General features: G+C 36.4%; 2 protein-coding genes across 3 annotated transcripts in view; one reads left to right on the forward strand and one right to left on the reverse strand.

Moving 5' to 3' along the window:
* Nucleotides 1-11,405, forward strand: part of LOC129728542 (hemicentin-1) — a 612,544-nt gene extending 601,139 nt beyond the window's left edge. For both annotated transcript variants that reach the window (XM_055686987.1, XM_055686989.1), the window contains exon 14: nt 6,972-11,405. In XM_055686987.1, the coding sequence (XP_055542962.1) occupies nt 6,972-7,493 (522 nt within the window). In that variant the 3' untranslated portion in view covers nt 7,494-11,405. The remainder of the gene's footprint in view (nt 1-6,971) is intronic.
* LOC129728548 (uncharacterized) lies at nt 2,582-3,535 on the reverse strand. The gene is made up of 3 exons (XM_055686998.1): nt 3,402-3,535; nt 3,090-3,332; nt 2,582-3,031 (listed from the first exon to the last, which is right to left on the reverse strand). The coding sequence occupies exons 1-3, from the start codon at nt 3,421-3,423 to the stop codon at nt 2,718-2,720; spliced, it is 579 nt and encodes a 192-aa protein (XP_055542973.1). The 5' UTR covers nt 3,424-3,535; the 3' UTR covers nt 2,582-2,717.
* Nucleotides 11,406-25,638: the final 14,233 nt, after the last annotated feature.

Consider the following 25,638-nt stretch of genomic DNA (forward strand, 5'->3'; position numbering starts at 1 on the left):
TAATGCATGATATTTTCTTATTTAACTCTGATCAAATTAAATTTATTACATAAATCTTATTATGGAAACAATTTCGAAGCCGTTACATAGGTTCACTCATAGGGAAACATAGGAAGATATGTTGAACAAAATAATCAACAAGTTCCAGCGAAAAATCATAACATTCAACAATTGCAAGGAAGTTAAAGATCGAAATGATTCATTTCTGTTTTTTGTTTGACAATTTTTTTTTTTCATTTGCCAGCAATTACATTTAGTGTATTACGAAGACAGCTAATATACGTAAAAATATGTAAAAAAAACAATTAAACATTTAAATACCGTTTAGTTTTCCAGAACAACAAAAACCTGACGAACTCCAACTTGTTTCATTATTTTTTAGAATATATAAATACTGATAATCTCAGCTGATTTATGGCCTCATACACATTGTACGATGACAACCCAAGGCACGACGGTCTCATAGACAACACATACAACCTTCCAAAATGCATATTGTGCTGACATTAGTCCTTCTCGTACAGCAGACATGGAACAGGAGCATGTCACGTGTTCACCTGCAAAGGAATAAAAACTACAGGAATAAGGAATTTCACAGATTATATAAATTACTTTTATTTTATGAGGTCTTTCATCTCTTCATCCAGCAGCTGCGCTGCTTTTAGTGCATCTGATAACAACTTGGCTTTTTTCAACTCCCATTCCTTGATGACACGCACTGTCTCTTTTTTACGCTGTATTTCTTTTTCCCGCTCCGTCTCCAGTCGCTTTTTTTGTTCTAGTGAATCCTTATACTTAGAATGGGCGTTTCGAACGTAATGGATCAAAGACTTATCTATCTCGATACTTGTGACATCACCAGCGTTATTTATAACGTCACTAATAATTCGCTGTGCAACTAAGCTTTGTTCTTCTTGATTAACAACAATGCATTCTTTGTTGATGGAAAACCCCCGCTCTAACCTGGCATTACCATGCGAAAGTATTAATTTTTTTTTTAGGAAGCTCCATAGGTTCACATAATCTTTTCCCGAACATTCGATTAAATGTCGCCAAAAATGGTCTAGTCGTTGTTTTCGAGGCTGATAATATGATAAAAGAGTTTTGGATACCGACGAACTGCAGAGATTCGTAAACTCTTCTTTTACTTTATCAGCAGCTGTTCCTGACAGGTTTTTTTTTTTTTCAACTAAATGTTACAGACATAAAACGAGTCTCTTTTTGGCGGTACCTGGCGAGTTAGAAATCAAATTTGGTAAAACGCAAGTGATGAAGCGAGTTAGTGCATGTGTGAGAGGGCTGCGATCGACAATTTTTTCGATAAAACCCGAATAAAATGAGCGGCAGCTATCGCGAAACAGTAGCATTTGTTTGTCATTTAATTTGCCATTTTTATTCACTGTCTTCAGTGATGCTTTGACAGAAAATCCAACATCAATTTGTAGGCTTGGAATCAAATGGTTTTCGTTAACATCTACATCGGTCATATATTTTACTTTCTCGATGTAATCTGGCTGAAGAATTCGCTTCATCATCGTCCTAATGAGTTCATTTAACGCATCAAATAAAAAAGGGGCCAAGGGTGCATCAGCCTGAAATTTGGTCAAAAACGGTTCTACCAGAGCTGCTGCTCATATGAAAAACGTAAGTTTTGGGGCTAGTAGCTGATCTGTCACCGCATTATCTACAATATTGTACACAGTAAAGAAAATTTACATTACTTTAAATGCACATAAATGGAGCATTGGAAACCACGTAATATTTCGTGTGGCATTATATTCACATGCAAAGTAAATGAATATATTGTGAATTTGCATGCATATTTATATTCGAAGCTTTAAGTTTATATCAATTAACGTACAAATTTACATGTCTTAAAACGATTCTGTATTGTACATTATTTACGGTGTGGAATTGTATATGTTTTTCACTTTATGTGCTAGAAATCGTTATGTGCTTTCATTTGTATTAGTTGTAAATTACATTTTTTGGTACTGTGTAGCATCTAGTTTTAAGAAGCGAGGCGAAACTTCTTTTGTAGTCTGGGTGACTGGGCTTCATTTTTGTCTCTTTCTGACGTTTGAAAGTGGCAATGTATTTCTTCAAGTACGGAAGCATTTGGAGTGCTCTTTCACTTACTCGCTGGTTTTCTACCCATCTTACTCCACAAAATTTCAGCGGAGAAATAGAAGATCCCGTTACAGCCGTATAATCCGCTCTTCTCAGTGGAACACCCTTGAAAAGCCGATACAAAGCGAACATAAAATCATTTAAATCCCAAGCCATTTTTTTTATACCAGTTTTAAACGAATTATGAACGGCGTGAAGTCCACAGCTTCCAATACTCAGGATAGATGAAGAAGAATCCCCTCGATTCTCTTGTATCTCTTTGTTCAGTTCTTTAAGTAAACAAAAGTTAACGTTCGGTCCGTCCATTGAAATTTGTATTATGTTGTTCAAAACGCTTGGGTTCTCGTTGAATTGACTTTTCAATCCTTGAAGCAGATCTTTAGCCCGTGTTGACGTGAGAAAAGCTGAACACACATATCTGGAAACAACCAAATTTTTTTGAGTGCACCAGTACCGAACCACGATGTCCATCTGCTGTTTTTGAGCGATTTTGTTAAGGCTTTTGTCGAATCCTACGACGAACTCCGAAAGTTGAGTCAGTACTCCGAGAATCTTTTGAGTAAAATATGGTGCTAGTCCATAGGTAATCAAGTAACCAATTTTAGATCGCCCAAGCTCAAAGCTTGCCGCAATATCACTGTCTGGAAACATTGATTTAAATACAGAAGCCAATGTTCCAGCGCTACGGGCTGAACTGTGCGTTGCAATGTATGAAAACACCACAAAATCTTTGCCTTTGTGACTGCTTCTTTCAGCACATATTTTTTCATTGTCGCACCTGCGCTTCTTGAAGGTGTGCAAACTGTGTCTGGAATAATACTATTCAAACAAATAGTAGGATCACGTTCACTCGGTTCAACGATTGTAGAATTTATACTGCAGAGATTTTGCGTTGAATCGTCTAATGAAAAAAAATGTCTATTGAAATGAAGTCTCTTGTTTACACTTTCCATATTTACCAGTTTTCGGTGCTTCTTTGGAGTCAACATAATGGGTCATAAGTGTGTTAGAGCTCTGCATTTTTATAATCATTTGGTGACCTTTAGATTTCTCGTGGCTAATAAAAGCCGCTTTTCCCATCGTGTCTATCTTAAACGATTTGTTACAGGACATACAGCGAGCACTTCTAGTATCTTTAGGGTCAGGCCCGCACCATGGAAACAACAGTACATATCGAACTGAATATTTCGTCACCATCGCGGCTGAAATGAAATAAAAGAAAAACTTATGCAGCTCGGTGAAAATATTAACCTTTAATTTGAAATACTTACTTTCAGAATTATTTCGCACCATAATTTGCCAGGAAATACATTTACGGTTGAAGGGTTATTTATTAAATTTTCTTCGTTGTGGGAAATCACGGAATGAGAGAAACTTTCTTGTTTTGGCGAATGCGATAGCAAACAATTACTAAACCTGAAAGATTCGCGATTGTATGTGAGTGAAGAGTTTTTATCTCGGCCTTGCGAATAAGCGAGCGACTAGCTATTCTTATTTTTCAAGCAAATCGAAAGCAATTGAAGCAGCCGAGGGGTTTCCAGTGAGTTTGCGTGAGTTTGATAATGAATCCAAAATCTATCGTAAACTTTGTGTATAGCAGTATTAATAATTTCTATTATTCCTGGTAATCATCAGCATCTGTAGACAAATAAATTTTAACTTAAACATTAAACTACTGCGTAATCAATTTAACCAGTGAGTATTCGCAAATATTTTTTCCAAGATGCATAGTAATCAATGCTGCTTAGGATGCCCTCGATGACAGCAGTTACTGTAGTTTCATGCAATTCGATCGTCCCGCTGTCGAACTGCCATGTCTCGGCTTTGAAACAAAAGAATGCCATCATGCTATCTCTCTCTCTCTCTCCCTCTCTCTCTCATGAGAGTGAAAAGTTATTTCTGCAACCATTTTAAGTTAAATGAAATTCGCGTTGACAGTGTTGCTGTTAATTGTTTGATTTTTGCGTGCGAAAAAAAAGGAAGGTAATATTTTTGCTTTTCTCATCACGCACATTTTGACAATTACTTATGAGAGTAGGTGCGAACAGCCTTCGAAATCTGTTTCAACCCGAATAAACCGAATTTCCGCTGGACTTTTTTCATATCTGTCAGGGGAACCGGGGACCATTAAGATGTTGGATACGCACAAATATATGAGATTAAACAGCGAGAAACGAGACTATGTTCCAAAATGCAAAAATGAAATTGCCAATGTTTCTAGTATTCAGCCTAGACGGCATACAGACCTACGTAAGCTTTTATAGGTGACCAGCGATGCCAACGTTTTTTTTAAAAAACTGGAAGAATTCAAAATGAAAACTGGTGAAAATTGTATATATAAATTTCAAGCTTTTACATAAATTTATTTGATTTTCGGTTCAAAAATGCTGCACCGTATTATTGCATGTAACCAAAAAGGCTGAAAGAAAATTGTTTACACATGGAGATTATAGTCACTGGCATACTTGAAATTGAGCAGATTTCGAATAAAATCTTACAACCAAGGCGCATGTATGCACAAAATACTAAAAAGACCATACATGTTTTGGGAATGGGGTCAAAAAATGTGGTGATGAACAGAAAACTGGATGAAACTGGAACAATTTGAAAAAAACTGGAAATATTCAACCTTCAGCTGTTTCGCTGACGATCTTCAAAAAAACTGGAGATATCCAGGAAATACTGGAGGGAAGGCAACGCTGTGAGTGATTGTCGAAATGTGCGTGACAACAGCAAAAATATTTCCTTCCTTCTTTCTCGCATGCAAAAATAAAAGAAATATCAGCAACACCGTCAACGCGAATAACACCTGTCTTGGTGAAACGGTCGTATTTTTGTCAAACTGGGTGACTCGTTAGCCACACACTACATAGAAAACTGAATGCAATCGAACAGTTATATCGACGTTAACTGTCAACAGAACTATGATAACAATATTGGTCAAGCAGAGAACCTGTCAATCTGATAATTCCAGGTTCGTTCGCAATATTCCCGCTTTTTTCCCGGTTTTTTCCCGATTGCGAGCTATTCCCGGTTTTTTCCTGGTTTTCCCGGTTTTCCCGACTGGGTGGCCACCATGTATTCAGAAGCATTCGCTGGCTCTTAAGCTTCTGTAAATTTGTATTTGCAGAAATCGACTCTTACGATCGAGATCATTTAGTGAATATCGAAGATAAGTTGCAAAAAAAATCTTATGATCGTTGCAAAGATACTTAAATCTTGTTGAGTAATTTATTTTTTTTTTCTAAGGTAACCATATTCATGAGATAAACTTTTAATCACTATCAATGCAGCAGCATTGCGGTTTTTCTTCGATTTCACGGAAATAGAAGTCGTGTACCACTGCAATGATAGACGACGAGAGACCAGCGGCGCTCTGCTCCACATAATATGTATATTATACTGTACGGTATTGTTGCTTTTAACAGCATGTTTTCTTTCAAGACATCAGTTTTTATTATACTCTTACAACACGTTTACAAATTGTTTAAGTAAAAGGCTTGTTTCAAAACTTTTCGAAAGATATTTACCTTCGAGACTTCAAATCAGTTTAAGTTCATGGAAGCAAACTTAAATTGACCTGTTGGGATGGGAAAACTCTGTTCATTTTTTTATATTGAAACAGAAAATATCACAGGGAATGGTTGGTGTCCATTAAGATCGTCTGTGCTAGGAATGCTCGCATGTGATTGGTTCATTGTCGCGTAAATTTTCTTGTAACTTTTTATAAAATTCCACTATTGAGCGGTGAAATATTATTGATGACTAGCGTATTATAAAATTTTTACACGTTTTATCTATCCAACAACATATTGGTTATTGTTATCCATCATGTGGTAATGCTGTTATTATCGTTTGAAATCTGACGCAACATTTGCCAGTTTCGTTTCCTATTTTACAGAATGCATCCGAGTATAGAAAACAAAGACGTAGTCCCACGTCAAAATTTGAAGGTGACGGTTGATTTGGCCACATTCAACAAATTTACCAATGAGTAGGGTTTAGTGTTTTAATGGCCAATTACAATAATACGGCAAATAAAAGTTGATCAATTTTTGACCGTAGTCCCCTTTATTTGAAACCTGTTCACTCTTTTTGTACTATTCAACTGGTCGACGCAAAAATTTCGTATTAAGGTGAAACTCCGTGCTTAAGTTTTGTAAGATAATTATTTTGGAAAACATCTGAATTACTTTTCCAAATTCCATCCAAAATCGGTTAGTGAAAAAAAATCTGACCTCAAAATTGTATGGAAAAAATCCACCGTTTAGGTTCAACTTAAATAAGAAAATTAGTAAAGGTAAAAGCATCCAATGCCTTAAACATTAAAAAAAAATTAGGTTTGAAAGCTGCACCAAATAATACCAAAATAATTCTAATGTTAAATCAAAATTCAAAATGTCACAGTAATCCATATAAAATACTCTATAACTCTGTACCCAATGAAGATAAGAACTTTATACATTCGGGAAAGTTTCAAAATTTTACATGTTCCAAAATTTAGCAGAACACACCATTCCTCTGTCTCCAAACATAAAAAAGTTATTTTCTCTATTTTTACCAATGAATTAACAACAAAGTTAGACTTTGTTGAAATAAACAAAAAATCAAAACAATCTGTCGAATTGTTAGTGAACAATACCGGTTAGCAGCAAAACCTAGAACTTTCACTGACTACACTAATATTGTATGAAGGATGATAGTTTTTTTTGTTATTAACATCAATGCCGAATGTTGTTCTTTAACAAATGCTTGAAATATTAACTTTTTTAACTATTTTAAGTATCGACATTATTTTGATATCAGACTAATGGATCATTTTTTTCGACTTCTCCCAACAGATAGAGTACATTCGACGGCGTCAGCACATATCCACGATCGACACGAGCAGCCCAAGCCGGCTGCTGCTGACCACCACCGCCCAGAGTCAGAGCTTCATGGGTTCGTCAATGGCACTGCACGGTAATCACACGGCCAGCTTGGGCTACTGCACCCTACGGAATGGTGTCCCCCAGCCGACCAGTTCGGTAACCAGCGTGTCTATGAGCCACATGCCGAATACGTTTGCCACGGCCGGGCACGCTGCCTGTACCCTACCGAGGCATCCGGTCGGTGCCGGAACGATCAACCCGGCTGGGGCGCATCACTGGCCCTCGTACGGCGGTACCATCGCAGGAGTCCGAAACATGACGGCCATCTCGGTAACCAGCAGCCAACCGGCGATTTCGCCTCCACCATCTACGATAGCCATGCAGCATCTCGGACCGCAGCCAAGGGCGGCCCGGGTCTGCATAGGAGGGCTGCCCGAGGATGACGTGTCAGTCGATACGCCGCTCATGATAAAACGGGAAAGCACCGTATGACTATAGGAGTCTCACAGGGTCGGTGATACGGCCCTGTGAGGCTCTCTTTCTCACCCGTGCGGCTTACCGTAAAGAAGAAAGCAGAGCAGGAAAAAGCAAGCTCGATAATTAATCGTTGTTGAAATCAGATAAAATCAAATATATTATTTTTATTATCATTATTATTGTACCAAAATCGATGAAATTTTGCGAGTGAAGGTGCACTCTTGTTCGATTTTACACTGCTATGAGGAGACGCTATTCCTCTATAAAAAAAACAACATCATTTTACGTTCTCTCGTTCCGTTTCTGGATCTGTTTTCTATGAAGAGCATGATACCCTACTTAAGAATAACGATGTTATTTACCATTATATCATTTTGTGATATGAACGCTGTGAAATAATCAAATCAACATGCTCAATTTTGAGTGTACCATTTATGTAGTAGAGATTCCTTGCAGAAACGACCAACCATTCGGTAGCTTCGGGCTGATGGGCCAGTGGAAAAGTCTTAAAATAAAGAAAGAGAGAAAAGTTAAAAGAAAACGAATCTGTATATAAAAATCAAGTTTATGGCTAATCCCTTTAAAGGAGGCCCAAGCCACCAACATCCCCGTTAAGAGGAAGCGAATAAATTGAAGGCCCTCGTTGCTTGGTTGCGGGTAAATTTAATAGAAAAAAAAAAACGCTACACTTTTTCACACTTCGTAGAAGGAAAAAAAATAAACAAGTTCCGGATGATTGGTGGGAAAAGGCGGCGCACCCGGGAAGAGGTAATTTAGTTTTAGCTAGAGAATAAAATTCATTGGTGCGACCGGTGAACAGTTGACTGGTGGGGCTTTATTGTGTGCCTGTGTGCGAACGATGATACCGGGAGATGGAAGCTTGTTGACAGAAGGCGGAACGGCGCGCATCTCTTTCATTTGCATTTCGTTTGTTTCAAAGCTGTGAATTACATTGTGAGCAGTCAAATTGATTTCCGCTGGTGTTTTCAATAGAGATGGCACCTCGTTTTTTTCTGGTTAAACCAGTCGATTTCCAAAAGCTTTTCAATTGACGGGTACTATTGGTAATGGTTCAATAAATTTAAAAAATGATAAATGTTTCTGAGAATGTAGATACATTTATAATGACAATTACTTTTATACGCGTCACCGTACAAAACTGCAATCTAGCGCCAAATGAATTCCAGCAAAAAATCATTTGAATCGAATTCAATTAAACATATTCTGTCATTGTCCGTCCATTCCCCTATCATGAGACCAATCAGTTGGACTTTTGTGTAAGCATTCTGTGATCTCTGTTTTTTTCAGTCCCGGTGTACTAGGAGAAAGACAAAGAAACACACTGCAAACAATACCATTTCCAACGTTTTATAGCTGTAAGAAGAAGAGGAAAAAATCGGGAAACATCTCCCCCCTCCACCCCCTAAAGAAACACGATCCGAGCATCCGGGAATGAGGAATGAAAACGGAAAACATTAACGCACAGCTTGTGGTATGAAGTTCGATGGACAATTTTCACCCAACTGCTGCTGCTGCTGCTGCCATGAAAATACACAATCAGCTCGAACATCAACCGGAGAATGGAAAAACTGGAGCGAATCGGAATCAAATGATCAGCAGAAGATGTCAGTGCTGTAGTGGAGGTTGCTCCATTTATTTATTTTTAAGTTGTGAACCACAATGACGGTTGGGTGAAACGAAAGAGCCAACCGCAAAATGTTTTCAATAAGTTTTGATTCCGCAGCCCGGCAGCCAACAAAACTCGTTTGCTGGTCTTCCAACTTTTTCCTGGCTCCCTCAGATCTTCCGACCTGCAACATTAGATGGCTGTGTACAGTTCGATTACGATGTAAAAAGAAAAACTGTGGACTTCTTTTGTAACGTCAGATGGTTGTGAAAAACGACAGATAGTAATCTTGATAGACTCCCGAGACCGAGCTACTGTCAATTTTAGTGAGGGCAACGCAGAGAGTGGTGAGGTGGGCAACGAAAGACCACTGCAGCATCTATCATCAATCAACGGCCAAAGGACAGGTTTTTGATCAAGATCCTGGCCATAATTGGAAGCGGTCTGAAATAAACATGTGGGGATGATTTGATGCGGAAAAAAGGGCCAGATGAAAAATTATTTCTTCATTGAAGAGGGCTGGGGAAAAGGTGAGAGGTTGCGTGGTATGCTGCGGTTAAGGTTAAGAGGGCCCACTCGAGCAGGAGATACGTCTTCGAAAGTTTCCCCAAAAAGGAAAAGAGCAATAACACGCAAATAATGCCTTCTAGAGGTAAGCTCCGTCGCAAGTGGGGCTGTTTTAGGCTGCGGTTGGCTCGCACCGTTTGTCAAGAGTAGCCACTCGTACGATATGTTTGAATTGACCGGCCGGACCGAACCGGTGCCGAAAGGGGCGACACTTGAGTGCTGTTTGTGCTTGACGAGTCTGGGATACCCATTCAAGGGGATCGTTTGTTTTGAAACAAATTTTTGGGTCGACTTAGTACGGGATTAGTTTGCCCCGGAGTTGTTCATGCATTTCACGCCTGTTGAGAACACATTTCATCTCTTGTTAAACTTTAACGACCATTCTTAAATCTGCCATTTGTCCTCAAACCAGATAAAGCCAAACTTCATTTTTCAAATATACGCACATCGAAAACAACAGTGATATCCAAATCTTGTTGCTCGACTGTTATAATGCAAGTACCGAAACCACAAAAGGCATGATTTATTCATAACGATAACTGCATCACTGCAATTGCATGCGAAAATTCACTTCTCAATGAAATTAATGTAAATTTTCCGAAAATCAATTTACTCTTTCATACCATGAAAAAGAGTTTTACAGATAGCTAAATATTACATTAATAATACATGATTTATGAGATTAAACTTATGAGACAAAAACTGCCAAACGAAAGAATTCGAAAATCGGAATTAATAAGGATCGGAATGTTGAACATGTTGAATCAGGTGTGTCCTAATCGAGAAAAAAAAACTCTCTTCAATTATTAATTTGATTTATGCCGGAATCTTCCGGGTCGTCGGTATTTTTGTGAATACTGTTTCACTTCGATGGACCAGCTTCAGGTATGAGCCGGATGATTGATGACGAACCGTTCCGGTCGCCGACTGCAAATTCGCAGAAGGCATCAAATTTGACGACGCTTTTTGTCAGTCAAACAAAAATTAATGAAGCATTAGCGTGGAAGAAATTTATTCCATCAAAACAACAACAATACATTCGCCACAAGCGCCATCTAGTCAACTTACGTCGGAACGCAACAACTTATTTATTTTTTTTCTCTGTTTCCCTCTCAAACAAAAAAATCGAACTGAGTAGGAGGCACAGTTCAGTGCAGCCAGCAGCATTCGTGCTGACAATATCTTGTAGTGTAAACAGAAAATCAAGCCAACATCAAACAAACGTACTAATCGAATCAAATATTCATTCGTCAACTTTATCAAAGACTGCGGACGGCGCGCGGCTTAGAATTGCTCATTACAAAAAATGACTGAATATCGGTGTCAAATAAACGAACGAACAAACAAACACACAAACACAGGCAATGCATGTGACCCCGCTCAAATAACGCGGGGAGGCACGAACACAATAAAGCAAAACGATTCAATGAGTGTAGCAGGCATTATCGTACCAACTTACATATAATACTGTACATAGAGGTTAAAAAAGATAACATAATTCAAGATAAATTAAATTCGTTTTTTGTTTGTCTCATAAACAGAGTATATTTCCTTGTAAATATTGTACAGAAACACCCAAGAGAATAATTACCGATTAACGCAAAATATCTAACTAAAATGAAAAAAAGCACTACTAAGACAATTTGAGTAAAAGAATAACAACTAAGTCAAAGTAACATACAATGAAAATTAAGATTGAAATCTGTAAATAAAGATAGGAAATTTATATGAAACGAATTTAAGTTTTCTTTACCTCCGAAAAACGGTGTTCCCAGTAAATAATAAAACCCCCGAGGGAAGTAAATATTTTTAGTTCTGGTTTTAGTTGGAATTGCAGTTAAAAAATTACATAACGAAATTGGTTTTAAGATGTTATTCAAAGAGTTCCTTTTCCCCACCACAGCATCTACAGGAAAATATTACGAAAAAAATATCCATATCACATTGAGCTGGATTTCATAAAATTATCTGCGAACGAAACGAGAAATAATTGCTGAAAAAAGAGTGAGTATGGGGCGAGAGAATGATAGCTAATTTATTGCCCTAGTCTCCCAGGTAAACGGGAATGCGGGACGCAGTTTAATTAATAGTTGCAGTTGGAAATGAACCGAGAAAAATTAAATTCCAATAAGCTAATACCGCGAAAGCGCTCGGTTTTCAGTGAAATTATACTGATTTCTCTCGAGCTTTAAATTTTATGCTGAAACTAGAAGTGGTTTGCCAATGGTGCTGGCTTCGATGATATTGATGATTTCTCGGATTTCTCTTCACTTACCAAAGATCAGCTTAGTACCAGTTCCTGAACAAACAGGAAAAAGAAAGTAAAACAATCATCACACAGGTCTATAGGAGTTATCAGCGTCAGCTGTCTCCTCTGTGTGTGATGAGACATTCCTTTCAGTCGTACGAATATTGAGATTGCGGGTTCAGGTCCCGTCGGGATGCGGTATATTTTTCCAAATCTGTATCATATTTCCAGTTCGCTTATTTTTCGCTTACCCTGCTGAACACATTGTCTGCCTCAATGAACTTGAATGTTAACAGGTAAAAGCCGTTGTTAAAAATACAAATTAGTTCGAAAAAATGTTATTTTGTGTTATTGTTTTCTTCTATATATTTGATCGACTGTTAGTTTACTCAGAGGCGTTACTTTCGGCTTTGCAGTCTTCAAAATGTGAAAAAAAAACCTCGGTGTGAGAGAAAAATATCGCTTTCCTTTCTCATTTTAAAGACTGCGAAGCCGAAAGAAACTCCTCTAGTTTTTTTTCTGAATAACGATTAATTTGAAAAAAGTTTAGTTAGCTATCGTTGGTTAGCTCAGAGTGTGTATTACACAGTACAATAAAAATTGACTTTTTTTCTGCCTTGGCTTCTTTATATAATTTTTTTGTGTATTTTTATGCCAAACCAAATTTCCCCGAGTTTGAACATATTTCAACTTAAGGGGCAACAATGACGCCATCTTGAATTTTTGAGAAACTGGAAATTTTTGAGTTTTTTTCGACGCCATTTTGTTTTAAGACCAAATATCAAAGTTCTAAGAGTTTGTCCACATATTAGCATCTTTTTACTCATCTTTTGAAAAAAAAACACAGATTTTAAACCGGACAAAAACTGAGCTCAAAACGGTGATTCTACGAAACCGGGTTTTGCATAGTTTTAGTATATTTCACAAAGCAAAATAATATTGATTATTTCTGAGCATTAATGGTAATTCGCTAATATATCTCAGTGTGGTAGTCAAATTACACCTTATTTTGAGTAAGGAAGTCTCAGAAATCGAATGGTAGGGGTCTGATCTACGTAAAATGTCAGCAGATAAATCTATTTTTGTATTGTAGGGGAATTGGGGCAAAATCGACATTTTGGTGAAAACTCAAACTCTTAGAATGTTGATATTTGGTCTTAAAACAAAATGGCGTCGAAAAAACCTCAAAAATTTACAGTTTCTCAAAAATTCAGAATGGCGCCATTGTTGTCCCTTAAGTTGAAATATGCTCAAGCTCGGGGAAATCTATTTTCGCATCAAACTTCATTAAAAAATCTTACATAGAAGCCAAGAAAAAAAAATGTCGCACTGTGTTATTCGGGAAAAATGTCTAGTTCAGAATAACAAAAGGAGTTTTCCGATATATTTACCTTTAATTTTTTTTTGTCGTGAGGCTCAAGCTCAAAACTAACTCTTAATTTTTTAAATGTTTTCTTCCTTTTCCTGAAAGGACAAAATTACTGGCTAGAACTTTTTTAAAGACATTATACCAATGAAACAAACCGTTCTGATTTCAAAGATAAACAGCTGCTAGTTTTAATTATTTTCAAAAAAATGTAGTTTTGTATGAATAATTCAAAAAATGTAAACATGCATGCCAATCGAGAGTTGTGAAGAGATCCGCATAGTTTTTTTTAGGTTTTTTTCTTCTCAATAACAAACATACATTCAAAAGAAATCAGATAATTGTATCTATATGACACTGTTTTCAACCTCGCAAAAATTAGATAAAACCACCATCTTAAAGCCAACTGACGAAGAATTCGTAGATTCAACTTGTTTATTAAATTTATTAAGTGTAATGTATTTTATGGATAAAATATAATTATGGATTATACAACTTTTATAGATTTTAAACGTTTGGGGTGAAAAAATGGACTTTTTTCTGATGGTAGAGAAAGAAATAACTATGGCATATAATTGAGTTTGATAAATTTCCCATGGAAGGTAATGATTTTAGTTTACTTGTAAAAAAAATCTGCGCCCTTGCGAGCGGCCGGAACACTCACCATGGAGAGCGAAAACATTCGTGTAGCCATGTTTTTGAGTACTTTCTTCATTTTATTTATCAATTCCTCCTCAGTTTTCGCGAAAAAATTGTTGGAGTATATCTTACGCTTCAGGTTTGTTACTGTGGTACGTTACCGGAAGGGTCACGTCTAATTTCCCCAAGTCCCTGGTCGAATTCTTTTCATAATTCACCTTCCCCTGAATTAAAGCACGTATCTCATGGTGATTCATCACGATCTCTAGTATGCCGTAATCTCTCTGCTTCGGCTCTGCACGCTCTTAGCAATGTTAATAGGGCAAAGTATTTGAACTGTAACAGGTTTGCCCAGAAATCCTCGAGGGGTCTGAAGTGAAAAAAGAGCGGCTTTGATATCCCCTTTTCATTGACTGTCAGCCACAGTAGCAGTAGCAGTGAACTTCACCTCGGTACTAGGGTGGTCGGTATTACCGAATTTTCGAAAAACCGGTATTTCGGTATTCATAAAAATAAAAACCGGTAAAACCGGTAAAAAACCGGTATTTTTATTTTTTTCGGATTAATACGAAATAGGAGTGACTCGTGGTCTTTAAATCTACTTTTTCAACTACAAAATACTCAAAATCATAGTTTGGGGAAGTAATGATGATTGTCAGCGAAAAAAAACGCAAGTCACTCTCTCTGTACTATTTAAAAATAAAACTGAAAAATAATTAAAGGGTGTCGAACGTCTCCGGTAGTGGTTTTCTTCGGCCGGTTTTCTGTCGCAGTCTCATGCAAAAACTTGCCGAAGTAAGCCACTGCCGAAGACGTTACCTACATAAATTTGGATTTGAAATTTATTTTTTGCTGAGCGTCTTAGGTTGCATCTATGTATGGACCTGTCGCTGCATAATTATGTTTTTGCATTTATGAGTATCTATGCTTCATTACGATCCGGACATTTTTTTGAAAGATTAGGACCTCTGCGACCATTGTTTTGATCTCTTGGGGTATACGATCCAGATACAACACTGGGTAACAGTCTTTGAAAAACTCCAATGAATGAATCTAGTGATATGATTACGAAGAACATAATTTCAAAACTCATGTAATAGCAAAAAAACATGCAGATTTGTATTTAAATTTTCATTCACATCGCAAAGCTTAGTTTCAAATTAGTGAATAACTTTAAAATTCGTAGAAAAACCATATTTGAAACTGTTAAGAAGAGTATATGAATGAAGTAAAAAATAAATAATGATTCGAAGGTAAATACTTCTTTATTTTGTTCGATGCTCTTTAAACAGTTCGTGCATATTATTTATTATTATAATTATTTAATTAACTTTAGCTTCTGATGGAGAAACGAAAAATGGGGCATATGAACAAGTTTGTAATTGAAATAGAAATAAATATTTGAAATGAGAAGCTTTGACCATGCTACAGCTATTTAAATTTCACTTTCAGTAATTTTTAGGATGAAATTCTTCATTGGTTGCTTATTTCATCCTGTAACACTTTGTATCAACAAAAAATAAATTCCTTATTCAAATTTACAGTTATTTATTATTTTTTTAGTTTTTCTTTTAAATAGCACAAAATGAATAATGACTTGTGTATTTTCGCTGATATGATTGTGATTACTGCCTCAAACTATGATTTTCATAATTTGTAGTTAAACTGGTAGGTTCAAAACCCACGCGTTTCCTCTGTGAGTTTGAGTGTGTAAAGAGATTAGCTGTTCTACTTAGACAATAAATGTTTTGCTTTATTGATATGAAGTTTTTTGACATTTTATCGATACACACAAACACATTGTCTGAATCCGAGCAAATTGTTAGAAAATAACAAAAAATGATACATAGGTCAGGTAGAATTAATATTTAATATTGCTTCTGTCTAAATGTATTTATTATACAGGGTGTCAGGGAGCTTGCATAAAATCCTTCAAGGGGCGATAGAGGACCATATTTGATGAACAAAAAATTATTCTACGCATATGGCCAAAAGTCAACTACTGCAGAGTTATTCACTATTTTCAGTTTTCGGTTATGTTCGCCTTTAACGAGCAGAAAATCTTGAATTTTTGAGACACTATTGATTACGAAATTTTCTCAGTTCTCCAAGGGAACCAACAGAACTGAGCTAGCTATCGTACTTCTTGTGATAGACCTCGTTGAAGGTGAACATAACCGTAAACTAGAAGAAGCGAATAACTCTTCAGTAGTTAAATGTTGACCATATGCACAGAAAGATTTTTTCATCAAATAAGGTTCTCTTTCATTCCTTGAAGGATTTGATTAAAAGTGAGCTGCCCAACACCCTGTGTACTTCGTCATGTGATTTGTAACGCCTACCTAAGTAAGTAGCATTCATTAGCCTAACAATAATTTATGAATATTGTGACAAGTTTTTTTTTTAATTTAAAGAGAAATACCGAAAATACCGGTTTTTTCTTCTCTCCAATACCGGTATTTCGGTACTGGAAAAAATATCGGTTTTACCGGTTTTACCGGTTTTTCTTTTACCGGTAAACCACCCTACTCGGTACTCACTTCCTTCGTGGGGGAGGTGAAATACGAAGTGCCCTGCCAGTCGTTGCCATCCAGGGTGAGACAGGGCTCGAACGCGCACATTTGTGAAGTGAGTAGCTTCATTGTTTCCGCCATCATGGTTAATGTTCGACTGATGGAGCTGTCAATTTTTTTCTGCCAACTCAAGGTATACTATGATTGATGCTACATGGATAGTTTCGTAAGTGAATGTGATAAGAAACCCACGAAAAATCGGCCATTTTTGTCGCTTTTTTCACCGCAGACGATAGAAATAAACGATTTTACAAATTTTTTAGATTTTGAAAACTCCAGAGGTTTTATAGGTTTGTTAATTTCTGAAGTGACAAATTTTATACATTTCAAATATTTTACAGGTTTCAAAGATTTTATAGAATTTATGTTTGTTGTAAATATTTCTTGAGACTTTGTAAATGTTATAGATATCATATATTTTACAGATTTTATGGATTTTACAGATTCTATGGATTTTGTAGATTTTGAAGATTTCACAGGTTTTATAGATTTTATAGATTTTATAGTATTTATAGATTTTATAGATTTTAAAGATTTGATAGATTTTATAGATTTCAAAGAATTAATAGATTTTATAGATTTTGTAGATTTTATAGATTTTGTAGTTTTAATAGATTTTATAGATTTTTTACATTTTAAAGATTTTATAGCTTATATAGGTTTTATAGATTTTATAGATTTTACAGATTTTATAAATTTTATAGATTTTATACTTTTTATGGATTTAATAGATTTTATAGATTTTATAGATTTTATTGATTTTAAAGATTTTACAGATTTTATAGATTTTATAGTTTAAATAGATTTTATAGATTTTATAAATTTTATAGATTTCATAGATTTTACAGATTTCTTAGATTTTATAGATTTTATAGATTTTATAGATTTTATAGATTTTATAGATTTTATAGATTTTATAGATTTTATAGGTTTTATAGATTTTATTGATTTTATAGATTTTATGGATATTATAGATTTTATAGATTTTATAGATTTTATAGATTTTATAGATTTTATAGATTTTATAGATTTTATAGATTTTATAGATTTTATAGATTTTATAGATTTTATAGATTTTATAGATTTTATAGATTTTATAGATTTTATAGATTTTATAGATTTTATAGATTTTATAGATTTTATAGATTTTATAGATTTTATTGATTTTATAGATTTTATGGATATTATAGATTTTATAGATTTTATAGATTTTATAGATTTTATAGATTTTATAGATTTTATAGATTTTATAGATTTTATAGATTTTATAGATTTTATAGATTTTATAGATTTTATAGATTTTATAGATTTTATAGATTTTATAGATTTTATAGATTTTATAGATTTTATAGATTTTATAGATTTTATAGATTTTATAGATTTTATAGATTTTATAGATCCAATTTTGATTTTTTAGATTTTATACAGTTCATAGATTTTACATGTTCTATAAATTAAATTTATAAATTTTGAAATAATGTATAATTATATTCGAAGCCTTCATAAATTTCATAAAATCCATATAAGGTGAACTTAAAAAAGAGAAAGAAGTGCGAGTGCTGAAAGATTGTTTCTCGCCCCTGTGACGCTTCTCACTCTCAGAGAAGAGAAGGGAATAAAAAGACAATTGAGATTCCATGCTACTTCGTAAATTGATCCTGATCGACCATTTTCGGTTTCGCTGCAAATTTTCACAGTTGTTCCTTTTTGATAATAAGGTAATTTTATGATATTCGCTGTTCATGTTGTTGCTGTTTAAAAAGGGCCTACCCAAAATGGTGACTGTTGGATAAAATTTTCTATATCAGGAAAACAGCCGTTTGATTGAAATGGTGTCTTCAGCAAAGTTATAGGTAATAAAAGGGCGGTGCTATAAAAAATATGTACACTGTAGATTTTTTTTGTACCAAATTTTTCAATTTTTAACTACATATTGAATATCTAAAAAAGTACGTTTTTAAAAAATCTGATTTTATACAATAAAGATGACAATATGTGCTACTATCGTAACAAAAAAGTTATGAACGTTTGAGTATTTTTACATTTTCACTCTGAACTTTTTTTCAGTGTTTTTTTATGGCTACACATTACACGGTTAAAAGTTAATCACTAAGAGCATGAAACCAATCCAACGTGCTGTTTTTGTACCATAATTGATAATTTTTATACTGGCCCTGTTGAAATTGAATTTACGTAACTCACCGGTGAACCATATCATCAGAAGGTTGTAAAAATAAGACGAACACTTAAGGGAACCAATTTATAGAGTACGTATTTATATAAAGTAAATCCCGATTTTGAAAACAGGAAGCTCAGAGATCGAACAGAGACTGGTTTCGCTATTAGTCTTACGCCTGAGGCAGTCCACGCTACTTTGAAAATTAATACAGTAATCACCCGATTATATCAGTACCCAATTTTATCTGCCCCCGATTTTATTACCTTTTTCACCCGATTTTATTATCATATAACATTTCGTCAAAAAAAATGTCAGTATGAACAGATTTTCTATTTAGATTCAATATTTTAGTACTTTTGCACAGCTCTGTGTAGAATAATATCATTCTGGATAAAGTTATCATTGAAAACTCAACCATTGCACAGTTTTTTATTTTGGCGTTTTCGTTCGATTAATTGAATAGTGATTCAAGCCATAAAGTATATTCATATATTTTTTAAGCTATTGAACAACGCATCTTTTGATATAGAAAAAATGGGTGACCAATTCACCTAAAAGTTAGATAGAAAATTTCTTTTCCATTTGATCGAGATAGACGCATAGTGTCTTGAGCAAATCTCTTACATATTACGAGCCATATGAAGTTTTCTTTCAAAATGCACTAAAAATCACAATTTTTATTCTAACTTTTCCCACATTTTTCCGAATTTTTAAATCTTCTACAAAGTTATAAGCCTTCCAAAAATGCATGTTTTTGCAAAAAAAAAATTATGTTTTATCTATTAAAATAAACAAGCTATTTGCCATATAATGAAATTTCTAGGGGTAATTGCACGTTTACTATCTCCAAATCTCGCAATCATTCACAAGTGGCAATTCTACTGTCAATTAAGATACAAACTTTTGTCTTTTAATGTCTGTAGACAGCTCTATGTAAACACTAGTACCTAACCTACGAACTAGTTGTGAAATTTATATTTCACTTATATGAGAGCCCTCCCTTCCAGAGAAGGGAGAGGTGTCAAGTTACCATTGACATATTTCTTACTCCTAAAAACCTCACCATGTCGAATTTAATTCCATTTGTTGATTAGTTTTCAAGTTACGCAGAAGTTTGTGTTATATTTGTATGGGAGCCTTCCCTTTAAGAAGAGGGAGGGGTCTCGAGCTGCTCTAATAATCTTTTCCGGCCTCAAAAACCCCCACATACAAATTTTCACGCCGATTGGTACAGTAGTTTCCACGTCTATAAGGATCAGAGAGACAGACAGACAGATAGAACTGCTTTTTCATATGATTAGATTTCTTGTAGTAATTTAAGTCGCTGTTTTTACGTATTAAATTATTGGTTTACCATCTTTTGTAACGAAACATTAATATAAAAAAATCCAGACTTTATTACTTTCCCTATTATATCACCTTAAACATCATCAAGGGGGTGATATAATCGGGTGATCACTGTATTCATTTTATGTTCGTTAATAGCGAATTTGATTATTTTTTCTGTGATTCGATCATCCGTAAAACTCGATTATCCGGAATAGTATTTTTTTTTTGATGTTCCGGATAATCGAGTCCGATTTGAATTTTGCTTGTGAGTTCTTTGTTTGGTTTTAATGAAAAAAAAGTAGGTCGAAGAAAAACGGTTTTTTGCCTCTCTACCTTTTGACCATAGACCTGTTCAACCAAAACAAAGAGAAGAAAAAGTAGAAGACCATTTTTTATGTGTACAAGACTAGGGATTCCGTTACTTACCAAAGTGACACAAATCTTTCTTACCGCCGTTGTCGGGGAGATGCAGAAATAAAGTCGGCCTCGGAGATTGTTCGCACGTCACTTTTCGCGTCGTAAATCGGGGTATATTTTGTCAAATCCATAACTTCACGATTAATCTAATGACTACGCAGTGAAAATCTTTCAAACAGCGTACTCAGGATTGGTAAAATACGAATGTTCAAACACTTGGATGCATCATATGGTAGATGATTTTCACTCAACCCGATCGCAGAGATTCGCGGTATTTAACAAAAAATGTTTTGTTATTCTTCGTTCGTCTTCGTAATGCGCGACATTGTTCGATTCCGTCTCTTACCACGGAAAAACAACCCTTCTTTTCCGTCACAGTCGTGGAGAAGCAGAGGTAAACTCGGTCTCTAACAACAACGATTGTTACACTTCCTTCCTTAGCCGAATGACCGTAAGGCTGTAGCCGGCGCCGTTATCGATCTATACAAAGCGGAAACTACTGAACTGTTGTACATTGAAGGTGGTAAACTATTGTTTTTGTTTTATTAAATTATACTGGTCAAATATGCTATGCTACATTCTATGCAGTGCTATGCTTTTAAATTGCATAAGTTTTACAGATTCTCCAGACTCAAAATACCTAAAATATCTTATTTTATATTCTATTAGATTTTTGGATGTCATCCCTTTGGATGTGAAATCCCTTTATAACGACATCGCAAGGGACTGTTGTTAGAGCTAAATGTCACAATAAAACGAAGAATTTTAGTATATAACTGAGAGGCCTTTGGAAATATAGCGAGATTTTTCGTTATAAAAATGTCGTTTTAGAGGGATTCAACTGTATTAAGTTTGATTGATATCCAGGATATTAAGATTAAATAGATTCTAAATCTTTTTCAGTTTTATATAATTTTTTGCTATTTCCAGAGCTTGACTGGTGGAATAAAACTCGTTCTATTTATTTTGTTCTCTACTGTTTTTGAGAAAATTTTAATAGCGTTCTTTAACGAATTTGCTTATTTTGTGCTCATTTTGAAGATTTTCTATCCTGAAAATGATAAGGATGTATTTGAGCTTGATAGGAATCAAGAGTGTCAATGCACTAAAGAATTTGATCTTAACTATTACGGAGAAAAAAACACCACTTTATGGTCCCTGCAAAGGAGAACTGTAGTGCCGCAAGTTTCACGTACATCACATTGTACAAAAAACCTTCTTACATCACCTTCAAGAGCAAATCTCTTTTTTGTGCTGCTGAACTAACGGACCTGTGCATACACAGTGTTATTCTATTAGTCGACTACGGGTTACTCCCAACCCAACAGCCATTCGTGTGTAGTTTCAAACGGTTATTATATTCTGAAGAAGCCGGAAAGTGGCAAACTAAAGACCGAAAGAACTCTGATCCCTCGGAGCTTACGGAAAGACAGTCACCGGAGCCGTCGCTACTACTGCTGCTGCTGCAGACGATGATGTCTGGTTGAGTGAACCACAAGCTAAAAAGTTTCAACCTCGTTGACCATCCTCGATGGCGTTTAGGGACCAGGGATGAAAGTCGTCGTTGTTGTTACCATCGTCGTCGTCATCTAAGTTGTTATAATACAGCAGAATTTGCAATCTCACGATGTGCTTCGAAGATTACGAGTGGGCGAGATAGAAAACGCCCGGTCTGGAACTGAAAAGCAAATCTTGGTTTTATGTTTCATTTCAAACATTGCAAATGTCGTTACCGCCCGGTTGATAAACTCGTTGACTCGGATGGCGGTAGCAAAACCGGACGGTAAACCGGGTGAACAGAAATAATTGCGATGATTCTCGGTCACCACCTCAAAGTGACATGCTCGAAAACGGAGCAAATAAGCCGCAAGAAAAGACTCACACCGTGTATGTGTGTGTGTGTGTATTTGTATACTTGTTCTGGAACCGAACAGAACGAGAAGCAATGAAGTCGGGATGTCCCGTTCTAATCTGTACCGTATATTGTCCTATTGTAGGATATTTTTACTTCAAACCAACGCCCATCACCTTAAAGAGCATAAACGCCCCAAGGATGTTTATGAGAAAAATATCATCTCTACAGGAAAGTTTCCTAACATAAAAAGTTGTTCTACTGAAACAACTAAAGTACATAACAACTAACGCCTTCTTGGAGCTGCGAAAAAGAATCCCGAGGAAGAACTAGCGCAGAATACCTCAGGAAAAACGTCGTTGGACGGTGACACAAACCGAAAATGACAATTTTAGTTTTCGTAATCCTGCTTGCTGCTAGCAATCCTTCCAAGAGAGTTGCGGCTAGGCCGGCGTTTGGCTCTGTCTTATCTGTGTGGCCACTACTAGGACTAGTCGGTCTCGAAAGAGCAGTTCCCGAGTTGGACCGACTGTTGACACCTAGAAAAACCTCAAGCTGAGCCGTTTTTTCTCGTCGAATTCGCACTTGTGCTGATTGCACGGACGGAAAGTACCAACTGGGAATAAGGGAAATGCAGCTCAACTCTCATTTTTGTGCCAGAAAGTTGGGTTTCGCTGTGTGCAGATTGCTTTTGAGTTCCTCTTTTTGTGTGTTTTTTTTCCTGGCAACTATCTGAGAAGTTTGCCGCACACAACAGAGAGGCCGGATCGTTGTGGCTTTGGAGATCATCTGGACGCGATGTTTGACGGAAAAATGGCGAGTAATCTGCGGAAGTTGAGCGACGTGCGAATTTTGATCCGGAAATTTACTGATGTTATCGGCACAAAATGGAACCGCATTTGCTAATAAATCAAATTTTGACTTTAACTTCTAGCGCAAAACTCAGAATTGAAAACATTTTAAACGAAACAAACCATTAGCAGTAGATTGCTACAAATTTGGTAAGAGTAAGATAAACAACTTCCGCAATAAAACCTTATTCCAGAACTTTTACGGAAGCACGGAGAGTTTACGGTGAAGGGGAAGAAATGAACACAAAACACGTGCGAGCCTTGGCCTCGGTATCAGCGGACCATAAAACCGCAAAGTAACACCCTGCTGTCCGTTGGGTAAGGCGCGAGCAGTAATGTGCACCTTTTTCCCCCCTAGACTGCAGCCCGTGGTTCCTGCTGAACAGACACAATGCATTTGGGGCTGAGTTCAGTTCCATCTCCCCTCGAGAGGAAGTTCCGGTTTTCACACCCAGTGGCCAGCTCAGCGGGGACCGGTTAGGTTTGCTGCCAAGATGTGCGAGTTTCCGCCGTTTGCCGTACTGACGAACGATGTTCGCTGTTCTTAATTATCCTGGCGGCAAGTGAAGAAAATGTAGCAGTAGGCAGGCGTGCCGCGGGTTGGCGGGAAAATATGCTGCTGGTTGTGTTTCGCAGTTTGTTAATTACATTTTAATGAATTTGCAAATTAATTTAAAAATACAAAAAAAGGCCGACGGGTGGAGCAGACCCGCTGCGCTTGAAACCAGCTGCGCCAGATTGGAGAGGACGAAAATGCTAAAACTGCAACGGAAAAATAAAGTGAAGGAAAAAAAGTGCACATGTAATGACTATTCCTTGGTGTAGTCCGAAAGGGTAGTCAACTCTGTTAGATCTGAGAGGATGGAAAAGCCTCGCGCGAGGTACATGACCGAGCTTCAACGTGTCGCGGAAATGAACAACGATTAACTTTTCTTCTCACTGGAATTCGAACACACAGCGAACAGTTCAATGGATTAGCGTGACTCGAAACCCACTCGAAGGGGGAAGCAAAGCAGTTTTATTCTCTCACTAGCTCCTGTGTATCATTCTGGTTCCGAAAATACTCATATTGTATGGAAATCGACCGTTTTTGGCTGTTTTTTAGAAACCGGAAGTTGCCATCTTACAATTCAAAATGTTGTCTGAGGTCGATTTGTGGCTTCAGTTTGTCATAACAATCCCGGAAATACCCATATTGGGTGGAATTTGGTCATTTGCCGCTGTTTTTCAGAAACCGGAAGTCGCCATCTTGGATTTCAAAATGGGTATAGGAGACAATTTTTGGCCTCTGAGCGTTAATCTGGTTGAAGAAACACTCGTATTGGGTAGTATTTGGTCATTTTCGGCTGTTTCCCAGACACCGGAAGTCGCCATCTTACACACTTAATTTATCTCGGCAAACTTCCCAACAGCTGATTGAGCTCGGCGAAGTTTTGAACGAATGTCAGCAATATATTTCGAAGAACATTCAGCAAATATATCGATTTACCGTAAACCAGCAAGTATTGACGTTTCGTTTGTCGAAGTTCTTAATAATTCTGCCGAGAACTTGTAGAACTTTTCGCTGAGTTTATCAGTTGTTGAGTTCTCGGCAATAAAATCTAAGTGTGTACAATTCAAAATGTTGTCTGAGGTTGATAGGTCGATTTGTGGCTTCAGTGCCAAGATGGCGACTTCCGGTTTCTGAAAAACAGCGGCAAATGACCAAAATGGGATATTTCCGGGATTGTTATGATGCACTGAAGCCACAAATCGACCTCAGACAACATTTTGATTTGTAAGATGGCGACATCCCGTATCTGGAAAACAGCCGAAAATGACCAAATAACACCCAATATGAGTGTTTCTTCAACCAGATTGACGGAGGCCAAAAATTGTCTCCTAATGCCATTTTGAAATCCAAGATGGCGACTCCCGGTTTCTGGAAAATAGCGGCAAATGACCAAATACCACCCAATATGAGTATTTCCGGAATTATTATGACGCACTGAAGCCACAAATCGACCTCAGACAACATTTTGAATTGTAAGATGGCAACTACCGGTGTCTGGAAAACAGCCGTAAATGATCAAATACCACTCAATATTGGCGTTGATTTAACCAGATTGACGCACGGAGGCCGGAAATTGTTCCCAAATGTCATTTTGAAATCCAAGATGGCGACTTCCGGTTTCCGAAAAAGCGGCAAATGACCAAATACCCCTCAATATTCGTATTTTCGGAATTGTTATGATTTCGAAATGGTGTTTGGAGACATTCCAGAAGAAGGAAGTGTTTCGAAACATTATGGACATGTTTGTTACACCTAAAAACAATCACTTGCCAAATTTGGTTACATTTGGTTGATTTTGGTTGATTGGTTCTCGAGCTTTGCGAAATTCGTGTTTCATTTGTATGGGACCCCTCCCTCCCAGAGAAGGGAAGGGTGTCGAACCAACATGGACATATTTGTTACTCCTAAAAACATCCACTTTGCCAAATTTGGTTCCATTTGCTTTGTTAGTTTTCGAGT

Source organism: Wyeomyia smithii, chromosome 1 (genome assembly GCF_029784165.1).
Source record: "Wyeomyia smithii strain HCP4-BCI-WySm-NY-G18 chromosome 1, ASM2978416v1, whole genome shotgun sequence".
In the NCBI taxonomy this organism is placed as follows: Eukaryota; Metazoa; Arthropoda; class Insecta; order Diptera; family Culicidae; genus Wyeomyia; species Wyeomyia smithii.